The sequence below is a fragment of the Oryctolagus cuniculus genome, chromosome 4, assembly GCF_051225735.1.
Source record: "Oryctolagus cuniculus isolate XC-2025 breed Fujian yellow rabbit chromosome 4, ASM5122573v1, whole genome shotgun sequence".
Taxonomy (NCBI): Eukaryota; Metazoa; Chordata; class Mammalia; order Lagomorpha; family Leporidae; genus Oryctolagus; species Oryctolagus cuniculus.
The window spans coordinates 76,568,715-76,584,054 of NC_142870.1; the positions used below are offsets into that span (position 1 = coordinate 76,568,715).

General features: G+C 41.1%; 1 protein-coding gene across 2 annotated transcripts in view; it reads right to left on the reverse strand.

Moving 5' to 3' along the window:
- GPR156 (G protein-coupled receptor 156) overlaps positions 1-15,340 on the reverse strand; it is a 114,645-nt gene that overhangs the window by 55,964 nt on the left and 43,341 nt on the right. The window contains exons 2-3 of one of the 2 annotated variants that reach the window (XM_002716658.6): positions 9,531-9,980; positions 9,215-9,351 (exon numbers count right to left, since the gene is read on the reverse strand). In XM_002716658.6, the coding sequence (XP_002716704.3) occupies positions 9,215-9,351; positions 9,531-9,626 (233 nt within the window). In that variant the 5' untranslated portion in view covers positions 9,627-9,980. Of the gene's footprint in view, positions 1-9,214; positions 9,352-9,530; positions 9,981-15,340 lie in introns of those variants that run through there. The other variant, XM_008266872.5, reaches the window with a different exon arrangement.

Here is a 15,340-nt window from a genome sequence, read left to right on the forward strand (position 1 = left end):
TTCCCACTGCTCCCTGTCCTTATCAACACTTGCTTTTGTCAGCCTAGTTTTAATGTAGACATTCAGGTGAGTACTGTGTTATCTCATTGTGGCATTTATTTGCATTTTTCTGATGACTAATGAAGTTAGCCACTAATGAAGTTAAAAGACTGGGCTCTGTGTTTTATTTATTGATTCATAATTCTTTATTCTGGATAAAATTATTTGATGATATACACTTTGTGAATGTATCCTCCCAACCTTTAGTTTGCCTTTTTCCTCTGTTAGTGAGGTCTTCAGTAAACAGAATTCCTCAATTTTAATGCAGCACAGTTTAACAATCTTTTCCTTTATGAATAATGCCTTTTCTTCTCTGTTTGACATCTTTTCCTGTTCCAGGTTCATGAATACATCCTCCTCTATTTTTCTGAAGCTTAATGGTTTTGCCATTTTATAGTTTATCTACAAATGATTTGTCACATTTTTTACCTGTGTATAGCCAATTGACCATATACCATTTATTTTAAAAAGTTTATGCTAGGGGCTGGTGCTGTGGCGTAGCGGGTAAAGCCATCGTCTGCAGTGCCGGCATCCCATGTGAGTACCAGCTCAAGTCCCTGCTGCACCATTTCTGATCCATCTCTCTGCTATGGACTAGGAAAGCAGTGGAGGATGGCCCAAGTCCTTGGGCCCCTGCACCTGCATGGGAGACCCAGGAGAAGCTCCTGGCTCCTGGCTTCAGATCAGCTCAGCTCCAGCCATTGCGGCCAATTTGGGAGTGAGCCAGCGGAAGGAAGACCTCTCTCTCTCTCTCTCGCTCTCTCTCTGCCTCTCCTTCTCTCTCTGTGTAACTCTTTCAAATAAATAAATAAATAAATCTTTAAAAAAAAGTCTTTGCTCAACTCTTGCTGGATTTCTCCCTATTCTGTTTCATTGGTTTGTCTCTTTTTCCCTCAACAGCATATGTAGCATGTCCCAATTACCAGCTTTATAATAAACTTGATATCTAAAAGAGGAAATCCTGTCACTTTGCTGTTTCTCCCCCTCAGACTATTTTTGGTCCTTTGAATTTCCATATACATATGAGGATCAGCTTGTGGAGTTTCATACACACACACAAAGCTGTTGGAATTTCTACTGCAATTGCATTGAATCCATACATCAATCTGGGGAGAAATGACATCTATACAATATTCAGTCTGCTAGTAGATCTAGATCTCAAACTGCCCCACTCACAATTTTCAGTGACTACCTCTGGGCTATTTTGGTTCTCTGTCCTCAGATCTGTCAGATGTTCCTTGCTTTTCTCTCCCACAGACACAAACAGCACAGTTCAGTGGCCACAGGTGATCTGTTCCCAGAGCAATACCATGTCATCAAGTTTTCTTATAAATGTGTTTTGTTTTGTTGCCCATTGTGTTTTTGTCTTTTCGGTCTACTTGCTCTGTTTCCATGTGGAGCTTCAGGAAGATCTAAAGTCTATGCTGTCACTGCTATCTTCCCAGAGCCCCTTGCCACTTATTATTTTACTTTTATTTTTAAAATTTAATTTATTTACCTTATTGAAAGGCAGAGAGAAATAGAGACAGATGGACCTATAGACACACAGAAAACTCAATACAAGTCCCCCACATGGGTGGCATCTACTTGGGGATCATCTACTGGGGGATCCCCATCTACTTGGGGATCACCTGCTGCCTCTTAGGTTGCACATCAGTATTGCAGGAATAGTGCCTTGACACTTATTAATTCTAATAATTAATTATTGTCAGCTCTAATTACTCAAACCACAAAAAAGGACAGAACTGAAACAACCAATGTGAAACGAGCACAGCTCTTTTTCCTGCAGCAAGGCACTATTTTTTGAAAAGCTAGTTTTAAAAACCCAGAATGTACTTTTTTGACTTGCTCCTGTTTCCCTCCAAGATGATGCATTTGCAGCTGCTAGGAACCCCTGAGATTATATTTATACAGTATTCTGAGCACAGTCTGTGTTCAGCTCAGTAAATATGTATTTGCTGATATTGCTGGATAAACTTCAGTTGGGTAATAAGAGTCATCAGAAAAGAATAAAGAAAAAAATGAGTACAATCCTCCTCAAAAGCATGGAGGTCTCAAGGACTTTTATAATAACAAAAAATAATGAGATTCTCAGAGGGAATGGCAATAACATGCTTGAGAACCATGACTCATGCAGTATGTCAGATTTTCCGAAGGCGGAGAAAATGAACACAGCAGGGGGACATTACAATATGTAAGACAACTCTGTCAGATGCAGGCAGAGGGCCTGCACAATGACCTTCATCAGGAAGGAAGTTACAGTGCCGTGAGGAGACCACAGGGATGGATACAATTCTACCATTCACCAGTGTCCGAGTCTCCACCTGCCACTCCAGTCCAGGGTGCAAGTAGAGGCGGCAGTTGCCTCCATGCACAATCCTCAGTGTTGGCAGAGGTAATCTGCCATGGGCCCTGAGCAACTCTGTACATTTTTGCTGGGTACACCAAAGAGGCAAGGCCTAAATGTTCTCTACTCAGCTATTTCTTAGGATTATGTTTGCAGTTGAGTAATCTTGAGGGAACAACTCACTCTAAAAGTGGTCAACCTGCCAGGTTCTAGGCTCTTCTCCTTGAAAGGAGTCCACCGTGAGTGCAAACATCCATAGTAGGCCTTTCTTTTTTTTTTTTTTTTTTTTTTTTTGGACAGGCAGAGTGGACAGTGAGAGAGAGAGAGACAGAGAGAAAGGTCTTCCTTTGCCGTTGGTTCACCCTCCAATGGCCGCCGCGGCCAGCGCGCTGCGGCCAGCGCACCGCGCTGATCCAATGGCAGGAGCCAGGAGCCAGGTGCTTTTCCTGGTCTCCCATGGGGTGCAGGGCCCAAGCACCTGGGCCATCCTCCACTGCACTCCCTGGCCACAGCAGAGAGCTGGCCTGGAAGAGGGGCAACCGGGACAGAATCCGGCGCCCCAACCGGGACTAGAACCCGGTGTGCCGGCGCCGCAAGGCGGAGGATTAGCCTAGTGAGCCGCGGCGCCGGCCCCATAGTAGGCCTTTCATTGTCCTCATGGGGCATGGAGGGCAGGGATGGGGAACCAGCACAAGCCCAGCATAAAGCTCTGATTCCCGCTTTTGGCATAAGTAATGAAGTACTTTATTTCTGTCCGGGAGTCTCATATATTTTACTAATATCCATGATACAGTAAATAAGCTAACTTGTTAATTTGAATGTAGGATAAAAGCTCATACTCTACTCAATTCTTGTTACTCAAACTTTCTGATTTCACAGAAAGTAAAATCCCAAACACTGGGGGTTATTGTGAAAATGCTACCTTTAATTATGAGAAGTAGCAATATGTAAATCACACTACCATCTGCAATCATTATCACAAGTGATTTGCAACACTGCCCTTATTTTATAAATTTTGCAGAAGCACAAGGGGAGCTTCTTTCTGGGCCTTAGTTATTTGCTTTGCCCCAAGAATTAAGTTATTACAGTTCTTATTAAAAAAAGTTCCCTCATATTAATCATTAATATCTAGCAAAGTTATCAGATGGCTTTAGGTCAGCTAGTAGGGGCCTTTGGAAGAGTATGCAATATATAACTGACATACAATAAATTGCTCATAAAGTACATGATTTGGTAAATTTTGAAACATGTATGCACCAGGGAAATACTTACCACAGTCAAGGTAATGAACATATTCATCACCCCTAGGAGTTCCCATGTGTCCTTTGCAATTCCTCCTTCCTGCCTCTTTCCACCAATCCCGTTACCTGCAGGTGATCATTAATCTGCGTTCTGTCACTTCAGACTAGTTAACAATAGATTAGTTTAATTTTCTAGAGTTTTCTATAGCTGAAATTAGATGGTATGAAATTTCTGCACTGTTTCCTTCCCTCAGCTTAATTATTTTGAGATTTATCCATGTTGCTCCAAGTATTAATAATTAATTGCTTCTATCGCTGAGTACTATTCTATTGTATATACTGTATGTATAATTTATTTACTCACTTACAGTTGATGGTTATTTGTGCTATTTCCAGTTTTTGGCATTCCAAATAAAGCTGTTAGGATTACTGTTATATAAGTCTTTGTATAGATGTCTGTGGATACTTTAAAAAGTTTGTGGAAGAATGCTATTGAAAGATAATGCAAATTTACCATGAAGTTTCTGAAGATCCCTCATTTTGTTTCATTTTTCTTGGGAAAAAAAAAAAATCTAGGAGTAGAATGGCTGGATCATAGGGTACCTGACAATTAACTTTTAAAGAAAATGTCAGACTTTTTTCTACAGTGGTTGTACTGTATTACCACCAGTAGTGTAAGCCAAGACTTGATTTAGTCTTTCTACATTTTAGTCATTCTAATAGGTACTAATGGGTAGTGGTAATTTATTGTCATTTTAATTTGTATTTCTCTAATAACTAATGGAATTAAATATCTTTTCATATCTTTATTTACCATCTATCTTTTTGGTGAAATATCTGCTTAAATCTTTCACTCATTTAAAACTTTGCATTTTTTTCTTATCATTGAGTTTTTAAGAGTTCTTCATATATGAAGGTGCTTCAAAATGTTCATGGAAAGTGAAACTAAAAGATAGGCTTATTGGGGCCTGCACTGTGGTGCAGCAGGTAAATCCTCCGCCTGCAGTGCCAGCATCTCATATGGGCACTGGTTTGAGTTCCGGATGCTCCACTTCCAATGTAGCTCTCTGCTATTGCCTGGGAAAGCAGTTGAAGATGGCCCAAGTCCTTGGGCCCCTACACTCATGTGGGAGACCCAGAGGAAGATCCTGGCTCCTGGCTTCAGATCAGTCCAGCTCCAGCCATTGGGCCATTTAGGGAGTGAACCAGTGGATGGAAGGCCTTTCTGTCTCTCCCTTTCTCTGTATGTAACTCTACCTCTCAAATAAATAAGTAAATCTTTAAAAAAAATATAGTCACCTTTTGTCTCTTTTTCTTGCCTTATTGCACTGCCTAAAAACTGAATAAAAGTAGTGAAAACAAATATCTTGTCTTCCTTCTAATCTTTATGAGAAAGCATTCAGCCTCTTATCATTAAAAACAATGTTCACTGTAGGTTTTTCATACAGGCATTTTATCAGGTTGAAGAGGTTCATTTCTATTTCTTGGTTGTTGTGATTTTATTGGAAAAGATGCTCAAACTTCTCAAATGCTTCCCTATATCCATTCAGAGGCTAATATGGGGCTTTTTAAGTTAGTAAATATGTTATACTAGATTAACTGACCTTTGAATGTTAAACCAACCTTACATCCTGGAATAAACTTCACTTTATAGTGATACATTATCCTTTTAACTTTTTTTACTTAATTGAAAAAAAATTTGTTTAGAATTTTGGGTCTATTTTCATAATTTTCCTATCTCCCCACCCCTTCTTCTTCTGTCTTTGTTAGGTTTTGACCTCAAGATAATGCCATCTACACCAAATGAATTAGGAAGTACTTCCCCATTTTAAGTTTTTAAAGAAGAGTTTGAGCTGAACTGGCAATATTTATACCACAATACAGGCACAGCTAGCTGGGTGCCTCTGGCTCAGGGTCTCACATAAGAATACAGTCCAGGCATCAGCCATGGCTATAGTATTCCATGGGCTGACAGGAGAGTTTCTTCTAACAAGTTCATGCACACTGCTGACGGCAGGCCTCAGAAGATCTGAAATTCACTCAGTTGGCTGTAAGTCCCAGGCACTCTCTGGATGCTGACTGGAAATATCAGTGACTTTCCACAGGGTAGCCATACAAGGGCAGTTGTCTTTCCTCAGAGTAAGCAGGTGGAAGAGTGAGAGAGACCCAGGATGGAAGCCATAGTCTTTCTGTGGCTTAATATCAAAAGTGACATAGAATTTATAAGAGTCAGGGAGTCTAGTTCATACTCAAGGAGAGGAGACTGCACAAGAGTATGACGACAAGGAGGTAGGAATTGTTGGAAAACATTTTAGAGGCTTCCTACCATAATTAAACATAGCACTATTTTTTTTTTTTTTGGTAAACTGTCCGATATCTCGGTTTAGTTTACTTGCATGGCACCTGCACAAGTGACCCCACTGTGGTTTAGTCTGGTCTGTCGGGGCCTCTGGCAGTCAAAGAAAGCAGTTTGGCTAGGGTAGAGACAGGCAGTAAGGAAAACAGCCACGATGGTGGGAGGTGTGCTTTGGCCGGTTGGTATGGCCGCGCCTGCCTGCCTCTGTTAGGACCTGTCAGGCCACTGAGGCCTCGAATCCCCAAACCAAAACTGGGCACAGATAATCTAAAGGATAGTGGAATGTCTGCTGCTTGAGAAAGGTCCTCAGCTGCACATTCCAAATGGCTGAGACAAGATACTGAAAGAGACAGAGAGAAAGGGAGAGGGAGAGAGAGAGAGATTTTACCAACCAGCCCTTCTGCAACCAACACTATCTTATTATACTAATATCTATAGAATTTAAAAAGATATCATCTCTTTCATTCGTTATTTGAGTAGTTGTATCTCTTTTTTCCCTGATCTCTTTGCCTCAAGATTGGTCAATTTTATTATCTTCATAAAGAGACAGCTTTTGGGTTCACTGACTTTTTTTCCACTGTTTTTCTATTTTTCATTTTACCAATTTCTACTCTGATCTTCATCATTTCCTTCTACTACTTACTTGAAGGGCTCATTTGCTTTTTTTTCCCCCTCTTTTCATGAAGTAGAAGCTGGAGTCATTGATAAGGGATCATTCTTTTTTTCTAATATGGAGTTTAGTACTCTAAATTCCACAACTTTGATATGTTATATGTTCATTTTCATTCAGTTCAAAAGACTTTCTAGATTCTTTTGATTTATTATTTAAGATTTATTTGAAAGGCAGAGCAACAGAGAGGGAGGAAGTAAGGGAAGAGAGAGGGAGGGAGAGAGAAACAGACAGGTATTTTTCATTCACTCCCCTAAATGACTTCAACAGTCAGAGCTGGGCTAGGCTGCAGCCAGAAACTGGGGACTTCATCCAAGTCTGCTACATGGGTCGTGGGTGACCAGGTACTTCAGCCATCATCTGTGCTGCCTTCCCAGGTACCTTAGCAGGAAGCTGGATTGGAAGCAGAGCAGCCAGGACTTGAACCAGCCCTCCAATATGGGAGGCCAGCATAGCAAACAGTGGCTTAACCCACTGCACAACAACGCCATCCCCTTGATTAACTGTTTAATTGTAAGAAATTTGGAAGTGTTTTGTTTAGTTTCTGATTATTTTATAATTTCCCAGAGACTTTTCTGTAACTGATTTCTTATTTAATTCCATTGTGTTCAGAAAATATACTTCGGATGACTTGCAGCCTTTTAAATTTAATGAGATTTTTTATGTGGCCTAGAATGCTATCTGTCTTGTTAAATGTCCCACATGTACTTGAGAAGAATGTGTATGCTGCTGTTGTTGAGTGCAGAGTTATATAAATGTCAATTAGGCCAAGACTGTTGAGAGCGTTGTTCAAGTTTTCTATCTTTATGGATTTTTTTCTGGTAGGCTACATTTAAAAATTTTTATCAAAAACGCAAATCTGCAACTGGATCTAACTATTATTAAATTGTTAAAATATTGTTATTCACCTGGCATCCAAACACACATGCACGTGCACGCACACAGCCATGGATTTCGAGGCTGTGGAACTGAAATGAAATGAGCATCTGATGGGGATGCTGCACTCTGGACAAGTTCCACTGTTCAGCAAAGCATTTTCAAAGTGGTTATTTTATCTTTCCTTGTTTGACCTTGTAAGCTACTTAACTGCAAAATGTATTTTCATTCACAGTGTTTATTATTTTATTCCTTATGCCAAGTCATGCTCCCATGGCAAACAAAACAAGCTGAAAAATCTTTAAGAGAATGAAGCAAATATAGGTGTTTCTACTTCAATGCTGTTTACAGCGATTCCTGTCTTTACAGGATGTATAAATGCTTGACAAAGCTTGCTTGTTGCAATATTGAATATAAAAATAATGGGGACAGGAAAAAACATGATGTGCCGTAACCAGAGTACTAATACAATGATAATTATCCCAGCTAAAATACAATTACTAAGTAAATATCTATTACTTTTTGTACCTTGTATCGAGAAAATTAAAAAGGATAATGGGGCACGGAACGAGACCACTGGGTAGAGATGTTACTTTAGATACCTGGTCAGCGAAGCCTTCACTGAGGTGACATGGGGGCCAAGAACTAGAAGATGCGAGGGTGCCAGTCATGGGCAGACCTGGGGAAGACTGCCAGGCAAAAGGAACCACAGGGGACAGGAAGTACCAAACCATGAGATGGGAGTAAGCTTAGAGTGTTGGAGGAACCAAATGAAAAGTGACTGGGGAAGCCTCGGGTATACTCAGGTCAGAGTGCATGTACATATGCCATGCAACCAAGTCTCTGCTGCTTAACCATCAGCCATCCTCTGTACCTAAAATGCCAGAAGGCCTGCCAGACAACTACAGCTGGCTGATCCTCACTTAAGTGCCAAATTCATAGGCAACAGAGCACAGCACACTTGCTGGCCACAAGGTGTGAGACTGGAATGGGGCTGGATGAGTTGGGTCTGGGAGGGAGTTGCTGCATTCCGACTGTAGGCACCATGCAGAAGTGGGCTGTGGGCCAGCGGAGGGGGCTGCAGCAGGGTTTCTCAGGAGGCAGCTGCCCACATGCAGGCATGGCGTGCTGGGGTGGAGAGACAGGGCGGCCCTGAGGGAAGCTCCAATATCAGCAACAGCAGGGTTCTGCGAGCCCCTTCAGATGAAGTCATCATTTTGCTTCTGTGGTCAGCCCTGAACCCTGGATACTTACCCCGGTGAGCCAGTGACTTTACAGCCAGCCAGAACTGTCCAGCAGAACAGCTGTGCAGTAGGGCTTTGGCAGTAGCCTTAACCCACCCAGAGTGGCTTGTCATTCAGAAACTTTTCTCCACATGGTCTTTTTTTGTGTGTTTGTATTACATACAAATACAAACATCTCATCTTCTCAGGGACTGCACTGCACCCTCCTTTGTGGGGCAAAAGACACTCCCTTCTCTTTGCTGGGTACCCCTGAGGCTGTTAGTACAATCCCAGGCTAGACCTTTCTCCTTCTCATGAGGGAACTGTACTGCCACATCAGGCCAGTTTCAGGCAGAACTCGTGCATGAGAGGGGGAGACGAGTTGGCTGATTCTGGCTAGCAGCTTGGGGGTTTCAGGATTTGATTTATGGGGAATAAGAAACTAGGCATGGGGCTGCTTACCTGTTCTTCCTGCAGCGAATGGTGAAGGCAAGAAAAAAGAGCATCAGAAGAAGGCCACAGCTGAGCAAAGTCCACACAACACCCAAGAGGGCAGGAGATAATGAAGGGAGGCTCTTACTGCTATGGTGCGAAGAGGTCTGAGGACAGAAGAAAGGAAAATGGTTAGGACGGAAGGATCTTGCGTGGACCAAACATAAATACCCCGTCATCACCAGAGCTGGGAAACAGTATGTCCTGCATGACTGGTTCCTCTGCCCCCACCCCACGGCCGCCACCACCGACAGCACTACCAACACCAACAACAGGTCTCACTCACAATTGTCGTCCCGCAGAGATCGTGCAGGGGTCTCCTATCCAACTCCTGGCCAGGAACACTGTCACACAAGTCAGAGCAGTTTATTTCAGACTCCATGTCACCATGCGCTGCTATGGTGTGCACTTACTCACAGTCTTGGTTACCCATCGGGAGGGATGCAGCTCTTTGACGCAAACACAAGAGCAACTCAAATCTTTTCTTCAGAGGCCCCATATTGGAGCTGGCTCCTGGCTCAGAATCCAGGAGGAAACACCCATTCACGTGGAAGCGAAGGGTTATTTCATGAGGCTGCTTCATCAGATGCCCTCCAGCATCAGACATTGTCTAACGGGTCCCCTGCTGCCGGGGAGTCCAGAGAGGACCACTTCGCAACCATCTGCTTCCACAAAGCGACGATTCTGGCTTGCCACCAGATGGCAGTCACTGCTCCAAGTACTCGCACCCTGAGCCCTGAAGAAAGGAAAGCAATAAAATTTGTTACACACACACACACACACACACACAACACAACACATACGTAACACAGATGATTTATCACAAAGGTCTAACATTTCACATATTTTAATTATATGTAGCCATATTTTTACTATATATGAAGTACTTCAAAAAGTTGAATTAAAAGATGAGTTTATTTTGGTACAAAATATTTTGAAAATCATGCATTCTTATAACATATTTTCATTGAACTTTTTGAAGTATTATCATAGATTTGTATACACTTATATAGACCATAAAGGTTTGAAATGTATTCAAAAATCATTAAGCAGCATTTTAAAGACAAAGGGAAAACATCTTTAACAATTTCTTGGTTTGACTCTGCAGTTTCTCTTCAGTCCCTTATGGCCCAGCACCATAAGAACTTTAGTTTAGACTTGGGCACGCTGTCCTTTTTGTCCTACTGGGAAACTCCCTGCCATTCCAAGATCTCTGTGCAGCTCATGGCTTAGGCTGTGCTTCTGGGTGGCACTGGGCTCAAGTGCCCCATGCTGTCTCCATTCTCTCAGTGAGTGGAAGAAAATTCTATGTCCCATCAGCTGGGGTCACAGAAGGGTACCCAAGTCCTTTATCAAACTGTTAGACTAACAGAAGTAAGACAGGTTATCCAGGTAACAGGGAGAGAAACTGAGGGAAGTAGGAATACCTAGAGTCTGTGGCCAGAGGATGGGGTTATTTTTCTCAGATGATGCTTGCAATATGAATACTATGATCTAAAAAGAAGTTCAACCTTGGGGGACAAAAGCAGAGAAGTAAAAGTTCAAATTAGCACCAGCAGAAAGGGCAAACACAATCATAATTCTTTGAAGCAATCCATTCTTTAATAGAGAAAATAGAGTTGAAATTTTACTAATTGGAATTTTAAAAAGAATGCTACTTCTAGTTTAGGTTCTTGAAACTGCATAGTTTTCTTTGATTGTGGAGGAAACTTGGACAAGGAAAAAGATATCAACTACTATAATTCCAATAAGCACTGACCATAGGACCTACTTTTAAGCCAGAACAATACTGACAGGTATAGAATGCCAGCTTTGGATTCTGTGTGCTTGGGCATGAACAATACAGCACCAGGTGCTGCCCATTCATTGGCCTCTCAAATGTTCCTGAATTATTTACCACGTTTATTACAATGAAATCCCAGAAGAATTAAAAGCCACCATCTCCCACCAAGACATTTAAATTCTTGTGGAGTCAGATTACTGAATGTGAAATTAATAAGCAAATATAAAATCTTGACTATCTGCATTCTAATTTAGGTGAGATTTCAACTCATGGCAAAAGAGCATTTTTTTTGTTTTTCCTTTTCTTAAAAATTAGATATCTCCTGTTGAGCCCTCTAGCATAAAGCAATATCACAAACCACAGGGAGGACTATTCCACATGAGAGACTGGAAGACGATTTTTTTCCTACCATGGCCTTTTTAGTCATACTGGTGAGTAAGTACACTTGTATTTGAACTATGAAGTCTATGTTAATGTATCCTTATATCGTATTGGAGAAGTGAGACTATATATGTATGGTTGTGTAAATATAAAATCTAATTTAGCTTTCACTTTATTTTTTTTTAGTTTTTACTTCTGTAGTGTTGTGTGATATAAACATATTTTCAAATAAGAAAATGTGAAGAGCAGAGAAGTGGAGAAACTTGCTCCAAATCTGCAGAGGAAGAACCTGAATCCAGGGATTTATATTCCAAGGTCAACGTCTTCCCAGTATACACTCTACATGGGGCATACACTCTGGACTGACTTTCCTAGTATCAATTGCTTGTTGGGTTTCTCCAGGTTTTGTTCCCAGAGCTGCACTTCTGTAAATCCCCTGGAGCATGGCACACCATAGTGCATCAGTACCAGTGCTTCTCAACTGGGACAATTTTACATCCCAGGGGACACTTGGCAATGTTGGAGACATTTGTGGTTGTCAAAATGGGAAGCTGGTACCGCCAAGATGCAGTAGGCAGAAGCCAGGAATGTGAGTACACATCCTACAATTCACAGTATGCTTGAAACAACAAAGAATTATCTCATACCAGGTGTCAACAATGCTAAGATTGAGAAAGTTTATGGATCCCAGAAGGACTGACAACAATAAGCCCAAATCATCTTTGAGAGTCTATGAACAAGATGAGATTGTCTATCTGACCATAAAGTTCTGTGGGATGCAAATCTGACTTGGGATACATTTCTGACTACATTCCACAGCTCCCCTTTGACAAAATTAATCTATTGGCTTGGAAGTTTGAATGCTAGACCCTCCTCCACTCCAAGGATATCCTGTGTAGGAACTTTATATAACATGATATTGGGCTCCCATGCAGGGTAGCCATTCAGCTCCAACTACATATTGTCACAGAGGCCTACACATGAGGAGTTGGTAAAACAGAAAATGACTCAGTAATTGAGAAGAGAGAGTTGAATGTTGAATGGTGTCAAAATATTGCATAACTGGGAAAGTGGGTGGCACTTAGAGAATAAAGGTGAAGCATCTGATTACAAGATAAAATTCAGAATCTAGACTTGCCCCAAACAGTAGAGTTAGAAACATACCAGGGGATTCCAATTCAATCCCATCAAGATTGCATGTACCAATGCCATCTCACTAGTCCCAGTGATCAATTTCTGTCCACAATTGATCATAGTGATAGGACTAAGAACCAAAGGGATCACATAAATAAGACTAGTGTCTGCAAATACTAATTGATAGAATAAAAAAAGGAGAGAACGATCCAACATGGGAAGCAGGATACTCAGCAGACTCATAGAATGGCAGATGTCCTAAACAGCACTCTGGCCTCAGAATCAGCCCTTAAGGCATTCAGATCTGGCTGAAGAGCCCATGAGAGTATTTCAGGCATGGAAAGCCAGGACACTCTGGCAAAAAAAAAAAAAAAAAACCCAAACACTAAATGAAAGATCTCTGCAAGTGAGATCCCAGTGGAAAGAACAGGTCATCAAAGAAGGAGGTACCTTTCTCTGAAGGGAGGAGAGAACTTCCACTTTGACTATGACCTTGTCTGAACAAGATCGAAGTCAGCGAACTCAAAAGGCTTCCATAGCCTTGGAAACTCATGACTAGAACCTAGGGTGATTACTGATGCCATAAACAAGAGTGTCAAATTGTTAAGTCAACAACAGGAGTCACTGTGTGCTTACTCTTATGTGGGATCTCTGTCCTTAATGTGCTGTACATTGTGATTTAATGCTATAACTAGTACTTAAACAGTACTGTTCACTTTCTGTTTCTATGTGGGTGCAAACTGTTGAAATCTTTACTTAATATATGCTAAACTGATCTTCTGTATATAAAGAGAATTGAAAATGATTCTTGATGTGAATGGAAGGGGAGAGGGAGCGGGAAAGGGGAGGGTTGCGGGTGGGAGGGAAGTTATGGGGGGGGAAGCCATTGTAATCCATAAGCTGTACTTTGGAAATTTAAATTCATTAAATAAAAGTTAAAAAAAGAAAATATTTCAATAGTCACTCCAAATGAGTAACTTTACTTTAATTAGAATTTAATCTGCAGTATTCAATGGAAAAAAAAATTCAGAATCTAATACATAAAGAGAAAGGTCTTCCAGTCCCTTCCAAAAACAACCCTCCTGACATGTCCCCAACACAAAGTCACTAGGGATAAGCCATCTATGTTGCACACAGTAGTAGACCCAAGGCCATGTATGGTAGTAACTGAAATTTACTTGACAGACATTACAAAATCCTTCCAGTGATTAGAATCATAAAAATCGATGCTGCATTGGGTACACTGTTCCCAAGTGCAAGATGGTCTTTCACAGGTTCACAATTCTCAACAGCCCCCTGAATTTCCACAAAATCTTCCCTGTTCTTATATTCCATTTTTTTATGGCCATTGAAAAACTAGTCATACATCAACTGTCTTATAACAGCTTTTTTGCAGTGGGTATGATTTCTACTTCATCCCATGAAAAACTGCCTGGTATTGGAAATACTTTCTGTCCACAAAGAGATTGAAAACCAGACAAAGCATATGAAACAGCTCTTTGCAGGCATTGGATCATGTATATTATAGGAATGCGGTTCCTAAGAAACCCTGTCTAGAGGCAGTTTCTGGACCACAGCACATAGTGGGAAAAGTGACAGAAATCTAGAAGTCTTGCTGATGTTTGAAGAACAAATTGAAGCATGGAGTAGTTGAGGTGTGTGGAAATTGTGTGAGTAATGGTGAAGAGAGAGGGAAGGCAGGAGGGAGGGAGGGATGGAAGCAGGGAGGGAGAAAGAAAAACAAAGAGCTAGAGAGGGAGGGAGGGAGGGAGGAAGAGAGGGAGAGAGAGAGAGAAAGAGAGAGAGAGAGAGAAAGAGAGAGAAAGAGAGAGAGAGAGAGAGAGAAAGAGAGAGGAAGTACTTTGGGAATATGCAGGCAGTTTCTATGGTGTTTTCCTGAGTATTGATCACACCATTAGAAAGAAAAACCTACTCAAAGTTGAAGAAATAGCTCCTGGTAGGCAGTAGCTGAGCAATTCCCAGAGTTCACGTGGGGCTGGAAATACCTATGTTCCCATCAACCAGAGTAGAGAGACCATATAATATACAGGGCATTGGGTAGAATCCTCAGAAAAGCCATGTCTCATTATTAGAACTAAACCCTAAATCAGAAGCTACTCTAGAGCTTTCCCAATAATGCTCAGAAGAAAGTTTCAAAAGGATCAAAGTCATCCACAAAGAACTCAACAGCATTCTAGAACACAATCAAAAATACTCTTAAGGATATAACAAGATCTATAATTCAACAACATAAAATCCAAATGTCCAACATCCAATATAGAATTAGCATGTATTCACAGAGGCAAGAAAGTGATCTATATGTTTTAAAAACCCAGAAATAATAAAAATGATATAACTAGCACACAAAGACTTTAAAACAATTACTATAAATGTGTTCTAGGATATAAAGCAAAAACACAAACAGAATTAGGAGAGAAATGAAAAATAAGAAGACCCAAATGGAACTTTTAGAGATAAAAATATAATCTGAAAATACCACTTATACATCAGAACAAATACTGGCTAACTTAAATAAATTTTTTTTAAAGATGTGTTTATTTATTTGAAAGGCAGAGTTACAGAGAGGCAAAGGCAGAGGCAGAGAGAGAGAGATATCCTCCATCTGCTGGTTCACTCCCCAAATGACTGTAATGGCCAGAGTGGAGCCAATCCAAAGCCAGGGGCCAGAAGCTTCTTCTAGGTCTCCCAGGTGGGTGCAGGGGCCCAAGGACATGGGCCATATTCCACTACTTTCCCAGGCCATAGCAGAGAGCTGACTGAAAGTGGAGGAGTCCTCC